The following is a 21,205-nucleotide window of genomic DNA, read 5'->3' on the forward strand; positions in this document are numbered from 1 at the left end:
ACAACTAATCCAGAATGCGGCAGCTAGACTGGTGTCTGGGAGCGACCACTGAGACCATATAACACTGGTCTTGAAAGATCTACATTGGCTCCCAGTACGTTTCCGAGCACAATTCAAAGTGTTGGTGTTGACCTTTAAAGCTTTAAATGGCCTCGGCCCAGTATACCTGAAGGAGTGTCTCCACCCCCATCATTCAGCCTGAGGTCCAACGCCGAGGGCCTTCTGGCAGTTCCTTCATTGTGAGAAGCAAAGCTACAGGGAACCAGGCAGAGGGCCTTCTTGGTAGTGGCACCCGCCCTGTGGAATGCTCTCCCACTAGATGTCAAAGAGAACAACAACTACCAGACTTTTAGAAGACATCTGAAGGCAGCCCAGTTTAGAGAAGCTTTTAATATTTGAGGCATTACTGTATTTTAATATTGTGTTGGAAGCCGCCCAGAGTCTCCCAAATACAGGCATCTCCCAGCCTGTGCAGGGCTTCATTCCCGGCAACTGCACGCAACCCGGGATGTGTGCGAGTGGGGTTTCTCCCCCGTTGCACCCTTGCCTCCTTTCAGTGCTGAAAATGGCTTGCATGTCTGCAGGAGCACGCATGCAGATCCTATGCATGTGGGGAGTTGCTTGTACACACACAGAGGAAATGAGCTAGAGATCCTGTTCCCACAGTGGCCAACCAGCTGCTTACAGGAAGCCCACAACCAGGGACCTGAGGGCAGTAGCTCTCTCCCCCCTTGTGATTCCTGCATTATTCAGAGGCATCCTGCCCTGCAACTTAACTTTCTCAGATCCCGGAGAAGGACTTGGTCAGGTGCAACATCATAGTAGCTGCAAACCCCTCTTCCAAAGGAGACCTGATGCAACTCACTTCATCGCTCCCTCCAAGAGCAAAGCTTCCCTGCTTAGACAAGTTTGGGCAATTGCTTGAAGTGCAAATTAACTTCTTCTGGGACACTGTTGTTTGCGCTCTTCTGCACTGTTCCGTTTACTTTGCATTGGTGTTATTTTGACAAATGCTTATTGATACGCTCCGAGTTGCTTTGAGCTTGGAAGGGAAATCGTAGCCGGAGGAGCAGGAAGGAAATGCCCAAACTTGCCTAAGCGGGGAAATTTGTAGGATTACAGTTAAGTAACAGGAGTTCCCATTCATACCTCTGGCCTGCAGGGTGCTGGGCTGAGTGATGTTTATACTGTGGATTCTGTGATCATTCAGTACAAGTGAAGAAATTGGTTTGTATCCTAGGAGTGTCAGATTTCATGCTACGTGGGGGAAAAGACAGAAAAACATGCAAGCCCTTAAGCTTAAATGTCCATGCCTTAAAGTTTGGGGGCAATGTCTGATAAAAAGAAGAGAATCCAGGTTGTGGGACTACTGAGAATGAATTACTCAACATAAGCACAGCGTATTTATTTGCTTTTTAATTCGTTAACTACCTACACAGTCCATGTGGATACATACCAAATGTGTTTCATTTGCATCGCTCCAGGCAGATTGTAAAGTTCAGATGTTTTGGCAGAGAATTTTGGTTACCATGGCGCAGGGGTGGATAGGGAGAGGTTTGTAGGGACGCAGCGTGCAGCCAATGAACTGATCATTCATTAGATATATGTTGCAGTTCTCCTGACATTTTGAAAATTGATTTAGAAAGGGGCTCCTGATTGGCAAGGCAGCAGTGTGTGTGCGTGCACTTTTGAATTGTTATTTATTTTCAATGTCCTTGCAAACTCAGAGGAGGCAATCTCCCTTTCCCCCTCTTTCACAGGAACATAAGAAGTTGCTTTATCCCAGGTCAGGTTATCCCAGGTCAGATCATCGGTCCATCTTTTAAGTGCCCCACACCTGAAAACAACAACAACTTATTTATGCCCCACACATCTGGCTGGGTTTCCCTAGTCACTCTGGGCGGCTCCCAATGGAGTATTAAAAACACAATAAAAGATCAAACATTAAAAACTTCCCTAAACAGGGCTGCCTTCAGATGTCTTCTAAAGGTCGGATAGTTGTTTATTTCCTTGACATCTGATGGGAGGGTGTTCCACAGGGCGGGCGCCACTACCAAGAAGGCCCTCTGCCTGGTTCCCTGTAACTTCGCTTCTCGCAGGGAGGGAACCATCAGAAGGCCCTCGGAACTGGACCTCAGTGTCTGGGCTGAATGATGGGGTGGAGACACTCCTTCAGGTATACTGGACTGAGGCCATTTAGGGCTTTCAAGGTCAGCACCAACACTTTGAATTGTGCTCGGAAACGTACTGGGAGCCAATGTAGGTCTTTCAGGACCGGTGTTATGTGGTCTCGGTGGCTGCTCCCAGTCACCAGTCTAGCTTCCGCATTCTGGATTAATTGTACTTTCCGGGTAAAACAGAGAGAGAATGCTATGACGTATTTTGTTCCAATTCGAATGTATGTAGATGCAATGTTTTAAAAGTCATATGCTTAGTTAGAATCATGGAACTGTAGAGTTGGAAGGGACCCAAAAGTTGACTCTTGGGTTGCCCTCGTTTTTAAGCACAGCCCTTCCTTCTCCCTCTCCCTGCTTCTTCCAGGGCGCTGTCGTGGAGAAGCGGACTTTCTCGTGCCCGTTCTGCGAAGCCGCCTTCACGTCCAAAACCCAGTTGGAAAAGCACCGCCTCTGGAACCACCTCGACCGGCAGCTGCCGGCTGCTGCTGCCCCGGTGGAAAACAGGTCTCCGAAAGTCTCCGGCAAGGGCAAGAAAAGGTACTGGCCTGCGAACTTTGAGGCAGAGAAGAGGGAAAGCTCCCCGACCCCGTGGATTTTGGGATGGAAGGAGGGGGTCAGGCGTGAGCGGCCCCGATGTCTTAAACCCCGCTTTAAACCAGCCCTCTATGCTTTGCCCTAGAGCTGCCGAGGGTTCAGCTTCCCTCACCATCCATCCCAAACAGGCAAAGGTGGAGAAGGCCGTCGCCCTGCACCGCCCCGAGAACGGAGAATGCGCGGCCGTGAGCCCAGGCAGCAAAGACTTCCAGACCAGGGCGGCCGCCATGCCTGGCGCTCAGCTGTCGGGCGGCAAAGGCTCCAAGCATCAGTCGAGCAGGCAGGCCTCTGAGCAGGAGGAAGACCCCGAGAGGATGAAGCACAGTAAGACTAGAACAGCGACTCCCGTCCACCCCAAGTCCCGGTTTCCCTTGCCCAGTTTAAGATTTGAAGCATGCGCTACGGTATTCGTGGTAGAAGTTTGTGAAATCATGTAGAATCTTAGAGCTGGAAAGGGAACCAAGAGTCATCTAGCCCAACCCCTGCTATGCAGGAATCTCCACTAAAGCATCCATGGCAGGTGGCCTCTGCTTCCATCCAACCTGTGCTTAAAATCCTCCAAGGAAGAGGGAGTCTGCTCCACGGTTGAACAACTCTTACTGTCAGAATGTTCTTCCTGATGTTACAACAACAACAAATTATTTGTACCCACCCATCTGGTTGGGTTTCCCCAGCCACTCTGGCCGGCTTCCAACAAAGATTAAAAATACAGTGGTGCCTCGCAAGACGAAAAGAATCCGTTCCGCGAGTCTTTTCGTCTTGCGATGTTTTTCGTCTTGCGAAGCACGGTCCATCGCAACTGCGCCTCTTCAAGCGGATTTAAGAAAAAAGCGCAAGACGTTTTCGCCTTGCAAAGCAAGGCCATAGGGAAATTCGTCTAGCGAAGCAACGCAAAACCGAAAAACCCTTTTGTCTAGTGAGTTTTTCGTCTTGCGAGGCATTCGACTTGCGGGGCACCACTGTACATTAAAATGTCATACATTAAAAACTTCCCTGAACAGGGCTGCCTTCAGATGTCTTCTAAATTTCAGGTAGTTGTTTATCTCTTTGACATCGGATGGGAGGGCGTTCCACAGGGCGGGTGCCACTACCGAGAAGGCCCTCTGCCTGGTTCCCTGTAGCTTTGCTTCTCGCAATGAGGGAACCGCCAGAAGGCCCTCGGCGCTGGACCTCAGCGTCCGGGCTGAACGATGGGGGTGGAGGCCGTTTAGGGCTTTAAAGGACAGCACCAACACTTTGAATTGTGCTCGGAAATGTACTGGGAGCTAATGTAGGTCTTTCAAGACTGGTGTTATGTGGTCTTGGCGCCTGCTCCCAGTCAGCAGTCTAGCTGCTGCATTCTGGATTAGTTGTAGCTTCTGGTTCACCTCCAAAGGTAGCCCCACGTGGAGCGCATTGCAGTAGTCCAAGCGGGAGATAACCAGAGCATGCACCACTCTGGTGAGACAGTCTGCGGGCAGGGAGGGTCTCATCCTGCATACCAGATGGAGCTGGTAGACAGCCGCCCCGGACACAGAATTGACCTTAGCCTCCATGGACAGCTGTGAGTCCAAAATGACTCCCAGGCTGCGCACCTGGTCCTTCAGGGGCACAGTTACCCCATTCAGGACCAGGGAGTCTCCACACCAGCTCACCCCCTGTCCCCCAAGAACAGTACTAACAGTATGTTAGTTGGAATCTCCTTACAGTCATATCTCGAATTGCGTTTGTTTCACATTGCGTTTTTTCAGGTTACGAGCGCGGCAAACCAGGAAATGTTTACTTCCGGGTTTGCCGCTTCGCGCCTGGGCAGGAGCGCTCTATTGCGTCAAGTGCAGGAGCGGTGCTCTACTTACGGACTTTTTGGGGTGCAAACGCCACCCCGAACGGATTGCGTCCGTAAGTAGAGGTACCACTGTACTTGTAACTTGAAGCCATTGGTTTGAGTGCTCCCCTCCAGAGCAGGAGAAAAAGCATGCTCCTTCACGGCCTAGGACCCTCGTACCTCATACCTACGGGACCGCATCTGCCGGTATGCCCCACGGAGGACCTTAAGGTCCATAAATAGCAACACTCTAGAGGTCCCAGGCCCTAAAGAAATCAGATTAGCCTCAACCAGAGCCAGGGCCTTCTCAACACTGGCTCCGGCCTGGTGGAACGCTCTGTCTCATGAGACCAGGGCCCTGCAGGATCTGATTTCTTTCCGCAGGGCCTGTAATACAGAGTTGTTCCATCTGGCCTTTGGCTTGGAATCAACTTGATCCCCTCCTCCTCTTTCCTTTTTCCTTTCTCCTCCTGTGATGGAACTTCTATTTGGGGACTTTCATGGCTTTTTTCTGGCCCACATAGGACCAGTCTGGATAGTTGGCCTTGGTGAAGATTTGACGTTTTTATCCCCCAAAAAGTTTTTGATTTGAGTTTCTACTGAAATGAAGCTGCATGTTAATGTTTTAATGTTGTATTTTAATCTTGTTTTTCAAGCTGTATTTCAACCAATTGTTTTTATATTTGGTGTTAGCCGCCCTGAGCCCAGTCTTGGCTGCGGAGGGCGGGGTATAAATAAAAAAAATATTTTTACAGTGGTGTCTCGCAAGACGAAATTAATTCGTTCCGCAAGTTTTTTCTTCTTTCGAGTTTTTCGTCTTGCGAAGCACGGTTTCCCATAGGAATGCATTGAAAATCAATCAATGCGTTCCTATGGAGACCGTCCGGGGACAGAGGGGAAGCGCCGCGCGCCTTTCCCTCTGTCCCCAGACCTGTTTTAAAGCAAGGGAAGGGGCAGCGGGGAGAATCGCTTCTCCCCGTTGCCGCCCCTTGGTTCAAAAGGGGTCCGGGGAGAGAGGGGAAGGCGCGCAAGCGCCTCCCCCTCTGTCCCCGGAGATTGCGGGGCTGGCAACGGGGAGAAACGATCTTCTCCCCGCCGCCCCTTGCTTCAAAAGAGGTCCGGGGACAGAGGGAAAGGCGCACTGCGCTTCCCCGCTATCCCCGGAGCTTGCGGGGCAAGCTTCATTTTGCGAAGCAAGCCCATAGGGAAATGCGTCTTGCGAAGCGGCTAAGAAAACGAAAAACTCCTTCGTCTAGCGATTTTTTCGTCTTCCGAGGCGTTCGTCTTGCGGGGTACCACTGTATTATTAAAATTATTATTATTATTATTACCTGTAACATGTCAGGTAGATGAAGTTCTGCCCTCTGTGAAAGCAGAAAACACCTCTTTTCCGTGTGACAGCCCCCCCCACCCAATGCATTTGAAGAGTGCTATTGAATCTTCATCTCGGTCTTCTGTTCTCCAAGTTAAACACGCCCAATTCCTTCATTCTTTCCTCATAGGACTTGTTTTCCATGGCTGCCCCCGCTGTTGTTTGGAAAAGTGTATCTAGTCCTTATGACTGTGGGAAAGCTTGAAAGCCCACGGGCAGTGAGAAACCAGGGGGGGGGGGAGCCAAGTAAGGCTTTCTTTTCTGTGGCCTGGAATAAGATTTCAGCCCTGTGCTTATTCCCTGGGGAGCGAAGCAGCAGAATAAATTAGGCAAAAAAAAAGGGGGATTCACTGAAATGCTGAGTTGCTCTGTGTAGACAGGGGTGTTGCACTCTCAGCTTACCGTGCAGGTGTTTGACCAAGCTTTTATTTCTGTTTTCTCCTTTTTGAGTTAGGAAGGAAACAGAAAACTCCTAAGAAATTTACTGGAGAGCAGCCGTCCATCTCCGGAACATTTGGACTGAAAGGTAAATGACGAGTCAGATGCATTCCTGTTTTTGGGAAGTATTTTGTAGAGTATTTTGAATTTTCTGTTGCACCTCCTGCCTCAATTTCATGGAGAGCCCTTTGTGTGTTGCAGAGGATTCTGGGAAATATTCTAGGCTGTTGTCTACGGTTTAAGCAGGGCACACACCACCCCTTTCAGCTGCTGGGCATCGCTGTTACCTGGCACAAAGTGAGAGCACACCCCGAAATACGCATTTCAGGAGAACATCAGCCGTGGCGGGCAAAATATCTTTGCGAGAAGTTTGTCCACCATTGCTGCAGTTATCACAGGGAGACCTTGGGCTCATGCAGCACATAATTAAACTATGGAACTATGGATATGTGCAATTTTATAATATGCAGAGGAAATATGTGAAGAGAAATCAGGGAGAGAAGTTGAGGAAAGTCCTTGGTAGGGGGGGAATAATGTATGTGATTTGATAATTTGTTATGTGGAAATTGATCAATCATTTATTTATTTTTTTCAACCTATGGAACCCACCAACACAAAATGTGACAATGGCTTCACTACTAGGGGATTAGACAACTTCACGGAGGTTAACTATCCACGGCTACTAGTCCGCGTGACTTTGGCTACCTCCGCACGGCAGTTTATTCCATTTTCACGCCGTTTCCCTAACTGTTGATTTTCACATTATATTTGGACGTAAAAGGCGCTTCTGGAACCGTAGTGTGATACGGTGCAAGTTTGGCACTCACTTCCACATTATTTGCAAGTGGATTCCCTCCCCAGAAGCAAATAACATGGAAATGAGCGCTAAGCTTGCGCCTACATTCCATTATTGTTCCAGAAGGGGCTTTTTACCCCATGTGAAAGCTCAAACAAAATGTAGAACATAACCGTCAAGGAAAAGTCTAGATTAGGTAACCTCTGGGTTAGATTACTGCAATGTGTTATATGTGGGGCTGCCCCTGAAGGCTGTTTGGAAAGTCCAGCTGGTGCAGAATTCACTGGCAAGACAGTTTGAACATATTACACAGATCCTGGTCCAACTGCACTGGCAGCCAATTGGTTTCTATTCCCAGTTCAAAGTGCTGGATTTGACCTATAAATCCTTAAAACGGCTCAGGACCTCAAGGTCTGCCTCTACTCAAGGACTGCCTCTGCGATCATCATCTGAGACCCTTCTTTATGTACCTTTTTGAACATGGGTTTGGTTGTACCTGCCTGTTGTAGCGTATCCATGGAGCTGTCCATGGAGGCGCAGGTCAATTCTGTGTCCAGGGCAGCTGTTTACCAGCTCCATCTGGCACGAAGGCTGAGACCCTACCTGCCCGCAGACTGCCTCGCCAGAGTGGTGCATGCTCTGGTTATCTCCAGCTTGGACTACTGCAATGCACTCTGTGTGGAGCTACCTTTGAAGGTGACCTGGAAACTACAACTAATCAGAATGCGGCAGCTAGACTGGTGACGGGGAGCAGCCGCCGAGACCACATAACACCCGTCTTGAAAGGCCTACATTGGCCCAGTATGTTTCCGAGCACAATTCAAAGTGTTGGTGCTGACCTTGAAAGCCCTAAACGGCCTCGGTCCTGTATACCTGAGGGAGCGTCTCCACCCCTATCGTTCTGCCCGGACACTGAGGTCCAGCTCCGAGGGCCTTCTGCCAGTTCCCTCCCTGCGAGAAGTGAGGTTACAGGGAACCAGGCAGAGGGCCTTCTCGGTAGTGGCACCCGCCCTGTGGAGCGCCCTCCCACTAGATGTCAAAGAGAACAACAACTACCAGACTTTTACAAGACATCTGAAGGCAGCCCTGTTTAGGGAAGCTTTTAATGTTTGATGCATTACGGTATTTTAATATTTTGTTGGAAACTGCCCAGAGTGACTGGGGAAACCCAGCCAGATAGGCGGGGTATAAATAATAAATTATATTATTATTATTATTATTATCCGCCATATGAGCAGCGCTAGGCCCACTTTTCAGGAAGGAACCATCCAGCCTGTTCTAACCTCTTTCAAAAGCAAAATCTTTCCTCTTCTCCAGGGCTGGCGAAAGCAGAGGACAAGGCGAAAGCACACCGGGCAAAGAAACTGGAGGCGTCTCTGAGCGGCGCCGGCAATGAAGACCTGAAGAAGAAAATGCCAGGGTCCGGTGTGAGAAAAGATGCTGTCCCAACAGCAGCAGCTCCTTCTGCAACAGGTGGGCGGTTTGACCCTTTTCACAGAACCCTTTCCATTCCGAGGGCCACATTCCCTTCTAGGGGCCAGAGGCAACGTGGGCAGAGCCGCAATTGCAAACGTTCACTTTGGGCAGTAGGCTAGTTTCTCAACACACACTCGCACATGCCTTGCCATCCCCTGTCCAGGCAAGCCAGAGTCACGGCCAGGGTTCAAGGATGCAGTTGAGACAGGCAGGAATGCCAGAGGAGGGTGCAGGAATGGTGAGCAGTGTGGCCAAAGAAGGCTGTGGTGTGGTTGAGAGCAGTGGACTTGTAATCTGGGGAACCGGGTTCGCTTCCCTGCTCCTCCACATGCAGCTGCTGGGTGACCTTGGGCTAGTCACACTTCTCTGCAGTCTCTCAGCCCCACTCACCTCACAGAGCGTTTGTTGTGGGGGAGGAAGGGAAAGGAGAATGTTAGCCGCTTTGAGACTCCTCAGGTAGTGATAAAGTGGAATATCAAATCCAAACCCTTCTTCTTCTTCTTCTTCTTGTGTGGCTTGTGGAACTTGCTCCAACATGACTTGGGGACGGAGCGTCTGTTTGCATGCAGGAGGTCCAGTGTTCAGCCCCTGGCTGCCACTGGGGGAGCCGCTGCCTGCCAGTGCAAACAATACTAATCTAGATGGACCAATGGTTTCACTTGGCTGAAGGCAGTTTATTTTGTCCCTATCTTTCAAGCCATTGCAGGGAAACCCGGTTGTTTGAACAGACATGGTTTGTTTGCTGCACGAGAGGCGTGCATTTTTGCTATCAAAACTTGAGGGCTATTTTTTAAAAAATAGTTATTTAAGTCGTGTGTCCTTTGTTTCTCAGTTTGATCCTGTTACATGGCATTGTATGTTTTCTGGTATTTTATGCATTGCAGTTTGCTGTTATTTTTATTGATTATAGATTGATAATTCATTATTGTGGCTGATAAGTGTTCAGTTATTATTTGCTGATGTTTAATGTTACTGTTTACTATTAGATTCTGATGGATTGCTGAATGTTGCTTTGTTTTATATAAGTTGTTTGTTTTAAAGTTATTGTGACTTTTTGTACTGGATTCCTACTATTAATGTTTGACGTTCTATTACGTTTTTGTATGTGCTGGAAGCCGCCCAGAGTGGCTGGGGAAACCCAGCCAGATGGCTAGGGTATAAATCATAAAATGTTGTTGTTGCTGTTGTTGTTGTTGTTGTTATTGTTATGGTGCAACCCAGCCCGGTGGGCAGAATATGAATACAGTGGTGCCTCGCAAGACGAAAAGAATCTGTTCTGTGATTCTCTTCGTCTAGCGGTTTTTTTCGTCTTGTGAAGCAAGCCCATTGAAGGATTAGAGGATTAGCGCTATTAGCGGCTTTTAGAGGCTTTTAGAGGCTTTTAGCGGCTTATCTGCTGATCGGATCAGCTGATAAGCGGCTTAGCGCTATTAGCGGCTTTTAGCTGCTTTTAGCAGCTTATCTGCTGATCGGATCAGCTGATAAGCAGCTTAGTGTTATTAGCGGCTTTTAGCTGCTTTTAGCGGCTTATCTGCTGATCGGATCAGCTGATAAGCAGCTTAGCGGCTTAGAAAAAGGGGGGGAGGAGGAAAAAAACCAGCAGGAACTCGCAAGACATTGTCGTCTTGCGAAGCAAGCCCATAGGAGATTCGTTTTGCGAAGCACCTCCAAAACGGAAAATTCTTTCGTCTAGCGAGTTTTCCGTCTAGCGGGGCACCACTGTATTATTGTTGCTGTTGTTGCTGTTCTTGTTCCTACTATTGTACTGTCCAGTGTTACCTTTTGAAAGTGCACTTTGTGGGTTAATTTGGGCTGTCTTAAGTGTCCCTCAAACCACTCCTTTTGGCTCTTAAGCCCCAGGCAAGTAGGTATCTGGAGCTAGGGGAAAAATCTTGCTTCTCTGGGTAATCTCTTCCTGGCTAGAGGAAGACAGCATGTTCTGCGCAAAGCACAGCTGCAGCCTCTTCCAGCTGATCCACGTTCCCAGCTTTCGAGTCCCTGATTGCCGAGTAAACAACTCGGCAGGCCTAGCCTGTTGCTCGCAGTGGGAGCGAAGCCAAGCCTATGGCTGCTTGAGACTGTGTCTCGGCTCGGCCTCTTTTTGGCTGTGTTCCCTCATGGGGGGGGCATTTAGATAAACACTGCAAGGAGTCCCGGAGCTCGTAGACAGACCCTATGTTTGCTCAGATGTCGCTGTGCTTGCCACGCTCCGTTTTCCTTTCCTGTGCAATGATGGTGTCGGCAGAGCTCGGGGATTATTGCTGTAGATGCGTTTTGCGGGGAGGCGGCAAAATCACGATCCCACGCTTTTTAGTGCATTTCCTTGTGACCTCCCGAACCGCAAGCAGCCCTCAAAAAGAAAAAGAGGCATGTTGGAAAAGAGGAGCGAAAGACTTAACTTAGTAAAACCTCACTTGTTGTCACTAGATCTATTATTCTTATATATATATTTTCCTTTATCTATACGCAGGAGTTGGTAAAGGGACCGTTGAGGGAATAAGGATATTTGTTTAAAAAGATGGGTGCTAATTAAAGATAAGTCTGTAATATAAGCAGCGTGTAATTGGGAAGAAATGGAAACATCTGAGAAAGATAGTGGGAAGCCAGTTTTTGGGGGGACTTGTGTGAAATTAGTTTTAACTTGGCATTGACGGGTTATAAATTTGGAAAACGGATAAAAATTGGCACAAAAAAAGGAAAAATGTGAATTAGTTGGACCGGAGGAAATTGAGTTTCCAGTGCATGCGATTGAACAGCAGCCCACCAAATAGCGGAAGTCTATAGGACACCCGGGATTTAGCCCCAGACAAACTTCTCTGTCTTTCCTCTTTCTCCAGCGAGCCCAGAAGAGCAGTGGCAGCGGGCGATCAATGAGAGAGGGGAGGTGGCTTGTCCGACCTGCAGCATGATCACCCGGAAGACGATCCTTGGCCTCAAGAAGCACATGGAAGTCTGCCAGAAGGTAGGAAGCCAAAATTGGAAGGGATCAAACCACCGAGTACCATGTCAACGAATTGTTCTGGTATCTGGCTGGGTTTCCCCAGCCGCTCTGGGAGGCTCCCAACAGAATATTAAAAACATAATGAAACATTAAACAATAAAAAAAATTCCCTAAACAGAGCTGCCTTCAGATGTCTTCTAAAAGTCAGATAGTTGTTTATCTCCTTGACATCTGATGGGAGGGCGTTCCACAGGGTAGGTGCCACCACCGAGAAGGCCCTCTGTCTGGTTCCCTATAACTTGGCTTCTTGCAGTGAGGGAACCTCCAGAAGGCCCTCGGAGCTGGACCTCAATGTCTGGGCTGGATGATTGGGGTGGAGACGCTCCTTCAGATATACTGGGCCGAGGCTGTTTGGGGCTTTAAAGGTCAACACCAACACTTTGAATTGTGTTTGGAAACGTACTGGGAGCCAATGTAGGTCTTTCAAAACCGGTGTTATGTGGTCTCAGTGGCCACTCCCAGTCACCAGTCCGGCTGCTGCATTCTGGATTAGTTGTAGTTTCCGAGTCACCTTGAAAGGTAGCCCCACGTAGAGTGCATTGCAGTAGTCCAAGCGGGAGATAACCAGAGCATGCACCACTCTGGCGAGACAGTCCGCAGGCAGATAGGGTCTCAGCCTGCGTACCAGATGGAGCTGGTAAACAGCTGCCCTGGACACAGAATTGACCTGCGCCTCCATGGACAGCTGTGAGTCCAAAACGACTCCCAGGCTGCACACCTGGTCCTTCAGGGGCACAGTTTCCCCATTCAGGACCAGGGAGTCCTCCACACCTGCCTGCTGTATCTATATGGATATAGATACAGGCAACTCCCCATTTACACGGAGGTTACGGTCTGAGGCACCGTGCACGTAAGTGAAATAGCATAAATTGGGAACACCATTGACAAAAGCCTGCAAACTCCCCAATCACTCCATCCAAACCTCCTTGCTCAGACTCCCAACTCTTCACAGGCCTCGGAAAGTCGGTGCAAGGGCTCCTGGGATTTCACTTGCAAAGGCTTGTGGGATTGCTAGGTGCTGTTTTCGTGCTGTGTTTTCCCTTTCTGCACTCTTTTAGGGCCATTTTTGCGCTTTTCCTAGTCACTTCTAGGTTCACAGTGATGCATGTGTGTGTGTGCAGTTACACAAATATTGAACGTATGCAAATGGAGAGTTGCCTGTATATTTTATTATTTTATTACCAGTAAGGGCCTGGTGGTAAAATACACATTTTTAACAAGCCCTGCTACCAATACTACTACTACTACTACTACTACTATTATTATTATTATTATTATTATTATTATTATTATTATTATTATTATTATTTTGGAGGGTAAGGCTATCAGCGGCTATTGGTTGTGATGGCTGTACTCTGCCTCCACTGGGCCAGATGCAGCAGTGCTTCTGAAAACCAGTTTTTGGTGTGTTGACTTTTCGTTCCGCTTGCTTCAGCTGCAGGATGCCTTGAAATGCCAGCACTGTAAGAAGCAATTTAAGTCCAAAGCCGGGTTGAATTACCACACCATGGCCGAACACGTCAACAAGGTAGGAAACTCTGCTTTCATGCAAAACAAGTAAATGAATATTCTGCACCGTGGCGACATACTGCCCTCAAACAAGACGGATTCCACATCTTGTGTGCTTTTTGCAAGTTTGTCATAATTTCCCTTGTCTTACAACATGTGTTTTCAGAATTTGTGCTATTTATTGCCCTTCTAATAGTCAGGGGGGCAGGGGAAAGGGGCAAGGCGCTGTGCTAGGCACTGGTGCCTCCACACCCCATGACTATTAATCTTGTTCCACAACCCCTCTGGCACCTGAAATCTCACCAGGAACACACCTTTGCAACCACGAGAGCTGTAAAAAAGAAAGAAAGAAAGTTTCTCACTTTTCTGCACTGGCATCACTCTGCAGTCTTGGATAATGGTGCCAGGGTGCTGTGCCTTTTATAAAATGCCTCTTTCTGAGGTGTGAGATGGACAAGGGCCCACAGTGTGTACGAAGGGCTAGATTAACATTGTGGGTTTTCTCGATTCCTTCCCTGCAGCCAGTTCCTGTGGAAGCCGCTGCCCCTCTCAGCGAGCACGAAGAGCGGGAGAGGCTGAGGAAAGTACTAAAGCAGATGGGGAAACTAAAATGCCCCGTTGAGGTACTTCTTTTCGCTCTTGGCTAATATTTCCAGCAGAGAAAGAGTTGGGGAAGCCAGTGAGTTTTTCAGTACCATCACATCTTACGCATGTCTGTCAGGCGCGTTTGACGTTAGGTGGTTGAAGGCCAGCTGGTTGAAATCGCACAAATTTAACACTCAGAAGGCAGAGAGCTCAAAAGCTCTCTTTGTTCAGGGTTTCCCCGGGGCAGAAAGAGCTTTTAAACTCTCTGCCTTGCTTACTGGGCTCTGGGAAGCTTGTGCAAGATCTTGGGATCTCACGAGAGCATTCCAGAGCCCAGTAAGCAAGGCAAAGAGCTGTTAAGCTCTCTGTTTTGCTGTGGGACGCAAGGCAGCATGGATGTGCTGTCTTAACAGAGATAAATCTATGGCCCGCAACTTCACTTTACGCTTAAAGCAATATCACTCCCCTTTAAAAAGTCATGGCTTTCCCCCAATGAATTCTGGGAACTGTAGTTTGTTAAGGGTCATGGATGTTCTCTGGAAAGACAGATTGAAGAAGAAGAAGAAGAGTTTGGATTTGATATCCCACTTTATCACTGCCCAAAGGAGTCTCAAAGCGGCTCACATTCTCCTTTCCCTTCCTCCCCCACAACAAACACTCTGTGAGATGAGTGAGGCTGAGAGACTTCAGAGAAGTGTGACTGGCCCAAGGTCACCCAGCAGCTGCATGTGGAAGAGCGGAGACGCGAACCCGGTTCACCAGATTACAAGCCTACCACTCTTGAAATACCCTGGAAATTGTCATTCTTGGGGGCAGGGAAATAGGGTCCCCCCCCCCAAAAAAAACCCCAGTTCCCAGGATACTTTGGGGAAATGGTGCCTGTTTAAAGTAGTATGATACTGCTGTTTCTCGATGAAGGTTTCCCCCTAGCCAAGAGTGGCTTTCGCTGATGCCACAATGTCTGCAAGCTGGGAGATTACAGAACACCTTTGTGGCTTCCTAGCTAGAGTAGGACTCATGATCAAAAAGCAGCTCCAGCAGACACCCTCTTTTCTAGCTCCCTAGGTTGACACAAAGGGACGCGGGTGGCTGTGTGGGTTAAACCACAGAGCCTAGGACTTGCCGATCAGAAGGTCAGCGGTTCGAATCCCCGCAACGGGGTAAGCTCCCGTTGCTCAGTCCCTGCTCCTGCCCACCTAGCAGTTCGAAAGCACCTCAAAGTGCAAGTAGATAAATAGGTACCGCTCTGGCGGGAAGGGAAACGGCGTTTCCGTGAACTGCTCTGGTTCTTAGTCATGCTAGCCACATGACCCGGAAGCTGTACGCCGCCTCCCTCGGCCACTAAAGCGAGATGAGCGCCGCAACCCAAATCGGCCACGACTGGACCTAATGGTCAGGGGTCCCTTTACCTTTTAAGTTGACGCAACTGCTGGACAGAGAGCCTACAGCTGTGGGCAAATCTCTGCCATGCTGCCCTCCTGGCCAGGTGAGGGGAGGAAAGGTATATTGCAGAAGATAAGTGGCAGTAGCCACCAGAACATTAAGAAGAGCATGGCTGTTGAATTAGGCCTCCCTGTTCTCATGGTAGCCAGGCAGATGATGATGATGATGATAATAATAATAATAAGAAGAATAATAATAATAGTAGTAGTAGTAGTAGTAGTAGTAGTAGTAGTAGTAGTATATTTATACCCCGCCCAGTTTCCCCAGCCACTCTGGGCGGCTCCCAATCAAATGTTAAAAACAGTACAACGTTAAATATTAAAAACTTCCCTGAACAGGGCTGCCTTCAGATGTCTTTTAAAGATAGGATAGCTGCTTATTTCCTTCACATCTGAAGGGAGGGCGTTCCACAGGGCGGGCGCCACCACCGAGAAGGCCCTCTGCCTGGTTCCCTGTAACCTCACTTCTCGCAATGAGGGAACCGCCAGAAGGCCCTCGGCGCTGGATCTCAGATGGCCCAGTGGGAAGCTGGCAAGCAGGACTGAGCCCATTGGCATTCTCCCTGCCTCCCCAAAGTGGAGGTAAAACAGGGCAGATTTGATTTAAATCATATTGATTTAAATCACGATTTACATCGCTCGTCAGTAAACGACTAAACAACAAGAAGACTTGATTTAAATCTTCTTCTTTTTTACAGAAAAACTCATTCTTGCATATTTACAACCAGATGAAGGATTCATTTTTGGAATAATAAATTTCCAGAGTAGTTTTTACAGTCATATAAAAAATGACTGATTTGGTTATACTATTAGAAGTACATAGACCGATCATTATGAAATGATTGTGAGGTTTAATAAGTTAACTGTTTATATTTGAACAACTTTTCTGCTATACTTCGTTGGAAGGAGAAAAACAATCATTTCCTTAATAACAATTTAAACAATTTATTTAACTTAAACAATAAGATTATAGCATATGTATCCATGTTTGTTAATTGATGTGGTTAAACGATTTGAAAAACAAACAAACTTAGACTGAGTTTTAGCACACATGAAAAACTTAAAACAGATCCTTATTTCCTGATGAATAGCCTTTGGACTATAATGTAACTTAAATAGAAAACTATCTTTAGAAAGATTTTTCCTCCAAAAGCATTTTGTTTTAAAAATCTGATTTAAATTTTTAAAAATCTGATTTAAAAAATAATTTAAAAAATCATAGATTTTTATCCACCCTGAGGTAAAACAGTCATTGTGGTTAGTAGCCATTGATAGCCTTATGAGAAAAATACAAAGCCTTGTACAAAGCCACAGAGACTCGCGAACGACCCAACCTAAGATTGAATCCATTGAAATCAGACATTTTAAGTTCATCTTAGGTTGGGTAGTTCGCAAGTCTCTGTGGCTTTGTACAAGGTTTTGTCTTTTTCTCAGAAGACTGATAAAGAATGTATAATCATTTTGGTAATTATTGGTAGCCTTGTGAGCTGGTCTCACTTGCTTTTGAACCCATCCAAGTTTCTGGCATTCCCACCATGTTTCTTCTGTTCCTCTTCCTGCAGGGATGCTTGGCTACTTTCTCCAGCCTTATGGGGTACCAGTACCACCAGAAGCGGTGCGGGAAGCAGCTGTCTGAGGTGGAGAAGCCTGTCTTCACCTGCCTGCACTGCGGGAAGACGTACAAGTCGAAAGCAGGACACGACTACCATGTGCGGTCAGAGCATCCGTCCGCGGTAAGGCCCCTTGAGCCTCTTCCCTCCATTCTGTTGTCATGCTGTTGAGTATCATTATGCTGCAAGACATTACATTTTGCAAAGTGTTTCCTCATCTTCTATTTATTTATTTTTTTAGAAAAATAGTTTTTATTTGCATTTTTAATACAAAACAAGCAAAAAAGCCACACACACCCTTTCCTCCACCCCCCCCAATTGTACAACTTTCATACCAATCTCGACATACAGTGACTTCCCATCCACCCTTTTCCTGGTTTCTGTACTATTCTATAAATTGCGTATTCCAAATTTTTACTCTACAAATTTCTTCCTCTGCTAATTTCTGTTAGCGCCTATTCTGCCGGGTTTACTCAAGACCAGCTAGGTTATTTACTTGTTTATACTGGTTCTTTAAAATATCCAATAAACATTTTTCAATCCTCCTTCTATCCTTTAGCATACTTTTCTCTTCCCTGTTGTAGATAGGTAGCCGTGTTGGTCTGCCATAGTCAAAATAAGAAAAAATTCTTCCAGTAGCACCTTAAAGACCAACTAAGTTAGTTCTTGGTATGAGCTTTCGTGTGCATGCACACTTCTTCAGATACACATTCGTTCCCTATTCGTTATGCCTGCCAGTTCAGCATATTCAAGCATTTTAAACTGCCACTCTTCTCTGGTGGGTACCATACTCATTCTCCACCTTTGTGCCAGTAAAATTCTGGCTGCGTTGGTGGCATATAATAATCTCTCTCTCTCTCTCTCTCTCTCTCTCTCTCTCTTTTTACCATTCCCAAAAGGAATGTCTCAAGCTTTTGGGAGAAGGTTTTTATGAATATCTTTTTAAAATCATTGTAAATTACTCCCCAGAGTTCCCCGATTACTTTACAAGACCACCACATGTGGAAAAAGGTTGCTTCTACTTCGTTGCATTTCCAACATTTATCTTTTTCTTTTATCAACATTTCTGCTAGTTTGGCAAGGCAACAGTGATCCTCTGGTGGTGCTTGTGCAAAACCTATTTCTCCTCTCAGCAGTTGTCTCAGCTTGCTAAATTTGGTTTCAGTACTCCTTATTTTAATGATTTTTTTGTTTTGGGTGTCTCTGAACCACCTTGATTTCCCCCCCTTTTAATAGAAGGCAGCGTTACAATTATTTTAAATACAGTGCAGCAACATCTCGCACACATTTAACATGCGGCTGGTTGAAAGTACGCAAGTTAAATCCAAAACTGGCGGGGAGCTTAAAAGCTCATTCTCTGGCTTGTGGATCCTGGTGACAGCCCTTGGCATATAGTATCCAGGCTTTCTCATGCTGATGCAGAAGTTGGGGCTGACACTGGTTGTTGTTCTTTGGGTACCCCTTTCCACCTTCACCCCCTTTCCCCCCGTCTTCTCAGCCTCCTGAACAAACCGAGATCAAGCCTGAAGTCAGCCTCGCCGAAGATTTCGAGAGGACTCCAAGCGGCAGGATCCGCCGCACGTCAGCCCAGGTCGCCGTCTTCCACTTGCAGGAAATCGCCGAGGATGAGCTAGCCAAGGACTGGACCAAACGGAGGATGAAGGACGACTTGGTCCCCGAGACAAAGCGAGTGAGAGCCCATCACTTACCTGACTTTTGCTGAAGGGCAGGGTGCAAGGAAAACAGGGTCTGTAGTCTTGGTCTGGGGCACGTGTTGGGGGGTGTGGCTTGCGGGTTCTTCAATTGGCTAGTTTGGAAACAACTTGGAAATCACACAGGCGCTCTCTCTGGGCCTGACCAGAGAAGCCAAGCTTAGGGAATCGTTTTTGCAGGAGCAGGTGCAGCTCTGTGGATAGCTGGGCTCACAGCTTCAGTACCACTCTGTTGTTGCTTGCAGTGATCGTGCTTCAGCCAGGGCTAGCAGGCCTCTCCACCAGCTACTAGTGTTGTACTGAGTTAGCATGCTCTAGTTATCTCCCGCTTGGACTACTGCAATGCGCCCTACGTGGGGCTACCTTTGAAGGTGACCCGGAAACTGCAATTAATCCAGAATGCGGCAGCTAGACTGGTGACTGTGAGTGGCCGCTGGAACCACATAACACCGGTCCTGAGAGATCTGCATTGGCTCCCAGTATGTTTCCGAGCACAAATCAAAGTGTTGGTGCTGACCTTGAAAGCCCTAAATGGCCTCGGTCCAGTATACCTGAAGGAGCGTCTCCACCCCCATCGTTCAGCCCGGACACTGAGGTCCAGCGCCGAGGGCCTTCTGGCAGTTCCCTCACTGCGAGAAGCCAAGTTACAGAGAACCAGGCAGAGGGCTTTCTCGGTAGTGGCGTCTGCCCTGTGGAACGCCCTCCCAGCAGATGTCAAGGCAATAAGCAACTATCTTACCTTTAAAAAACATCTGTTTAGGAAAGTTTTTAATTTTTGATGCTGTATTGTGTTTTTAATATTTGGTTGGAAGCTGCCCCGAGTGGCTGGGGAAACTCAGCCAGATGGGTCGGGTGTAAATAACACTATTATTATTATTATTATTATTATTATTATTATTACTATTGTTCACCTACTAGATGCACATATGCTCAAAGTCCTCAGTGTTTTCTTTCTCTGCCACTGGTTGAGCTCTCCTTTGTCACGCTGCCTGTGACAAAATACACTCTTGTTGATTTCATCTCTTGTTGATTTCATCCAGTTAAAGATTTGTTCATTTCGGTGAAACATACATACACACACATGCTCCAACCAATCTTTTTAAACTTGGGAAAATGAAAATAGCAGAATCGGTTTTTGGGGGAAAACTTGTTGAAATAATAAGCAGATTAAAAGAATAATAATGCAGTTTTTATGTAGAGCTGTGTTCTAGATGCCAAAGTTTATTAACTACTGCTTCTTGCCTGGCAGCTAAACTACACCCGTCCTGGGCTTCCGAAGCTGAACCCGAGGCTTCTGGAAACCTGGAAAAATGAAGTGAAGGAAAAAGGACACATCAACTGCCCTAATAATGTGAGTGCCTTGTTTTCTGCAGGACTGATTGGAAAACGAAAGGGATGTTATGTTTTATTCTGTGTTATGGACATGCTGCAGATTGGAACAGATCTATTTCTGAGTTCTCCTGTTCTTAAGGTTTCATGGCCAGGGTGCCCAGTCCCTAAGTCGAAAAAGTTCCCTCTCCCTGATCCCCAGGAAAGGCTTGTTAGCAGGGCTGTGGGGAGGTGGGAGGGACGTTGTTCCCAGAACAGGTAAGAGGCATTAGCTGGTTAGCACAGCCACTTTGAAAAGGTGCGCGGCTCTGAAACGGATAGCGTCTCTGCCCAGGCGATTAGCCCAATTTCCCTTTGCACATCAGACTCGCGACCGGCGGTGCCGTAAGATCTCCCGTCGCCCAGCAGGCCTCCCGTAACTGCTTGAAAGCGCCTTGAATGTTCAAAGGTCCATTTAGGGACGTGTTTTGCCTGCCAGCGATGAAGCCACATGACTCCCATTAACAGTAATTAGAAGCATGTGGCAAGATCCCAACAGGCAGATCGCCTGTAAAATTAACCTTGTGACGGCGAGAGGGAGCTTGCAAAGAAGGAGAGCCTTGTGGGGATTTGGAGGGGGTGGGTCGCTGCAACCCCATGAAAGGGGGAAAGGAAGAGGGGGAGAGTACAAAACCCTACTTACCATGTGCTGCGCTGTTTTCGCTTCCAGTGCTGCGCTGCCATCTATTCCAGTGTGTCCGGTTTGAAAGCCCACCTTGCAAACTGCAACAAGGTAAGGCATTTAAGAGGCTTATAGCCTAACGTCATTATTATTATTTATTAAGCTCGTATCATCAGGAAGATCTCACAGCATCAAAATACAAAATAAAAACACAAAATACACAATGAAAGCAAACACAAAACAATAACCACCCCGCTCCCACAAACACATATAAAAAGGACACATAATGTTAATCAGGGAAAAGGCCTGGTTGAAGAGGAACATTTTTGCCTGGTGCCTAAAGATGTACAGTGAAGGCACCAGGCAAGCCTTCCTGGGGAGAACATTCCACAAACGGGGAGCCACTGCACAAAAGGCCCTGTTCCCGTGTTGCCACCCTCCTCTCATGGAGGAGGCACACAACAAAGGGCCTCAGATGGTGATTTCAGGGTCTGGGTCGGTTCATATGGTGGTCCTGGAGGTATTGAGGTCCTGAGCTGTTTAAGGCTTTATAGGTCAAATTCAGCACTTTGAATTGGGCCTAGAAACTAATTGGCAGCCAGTCCAGTTGGGCCAGGATCAGTACAGTGGTGCCTCGCAAGACGAAAAGAATCCGTTCCGCGAGTCTCTTCGTCTTGCGGTTTTTTCTGTCTTGCGAAG

The 21,205-nt window shown here is 47.4% G+C and overlaps 1 protein-coding gene and 1 long non-coding RNA gene across 2 annotated transcripts in view; one reads left to right on the top strand and one right to left on the bottom strand.

Moving 5' to 3' along the window:
* The window catches only part of ZNF512B (zinc finger protein 512B), a 46,954-nt gene that overhangs the window by 19,369 nt on the left and 6,380 nt on the right, over nt 1-21,205 (top strand). Inside the window, 11 exon segments of the mRNA XM_082226000.1 lie at nt 2,542-2,714; nt 2,857-3,095; nt 6,402-6,473; nt 8,499-8,654; nt 11,495-11,619; nt 13,094-13,186; nt 13,689-13,790; nt 16,757-16,927; nt 18,303-18,494; nt 19,766-19,867; nt 20,555-20,617. Of these exon segments, the coding sequence (XP_082082126.1) occupies nt 2,542-2,714; nt 2,857-3,095; nt 6,402-6,473; nt 8,499-8,654; nt 11,495-11,619; nt 13,094-13,186; nt 13,689-13,790; nt 16,757-16,927; nt 18,303-18,494; nt 19,766-19,867; nt 20,555-20,617 (1,488 nt within the window).
* Nucleotides 1-21,205, bottom strand: part of LOC309534355 — a 98,476-nt gene that overhangs the window by 13,116 nt on the left and 64,155 nt on the right. The window lies entirely within an intron of this gene.

This window comes from Podarcis vaucheri (assembly GCF_965113315.1).
Source record: "Podarcis vaucheri genome assembly, chromosome: 6".
Lineage (NCBI taxonomy): Eukaryota > Metazoa > Chordata > Lepidosauria > Squamata > Lacertidae > Podarcis > Podarcis vaucheri.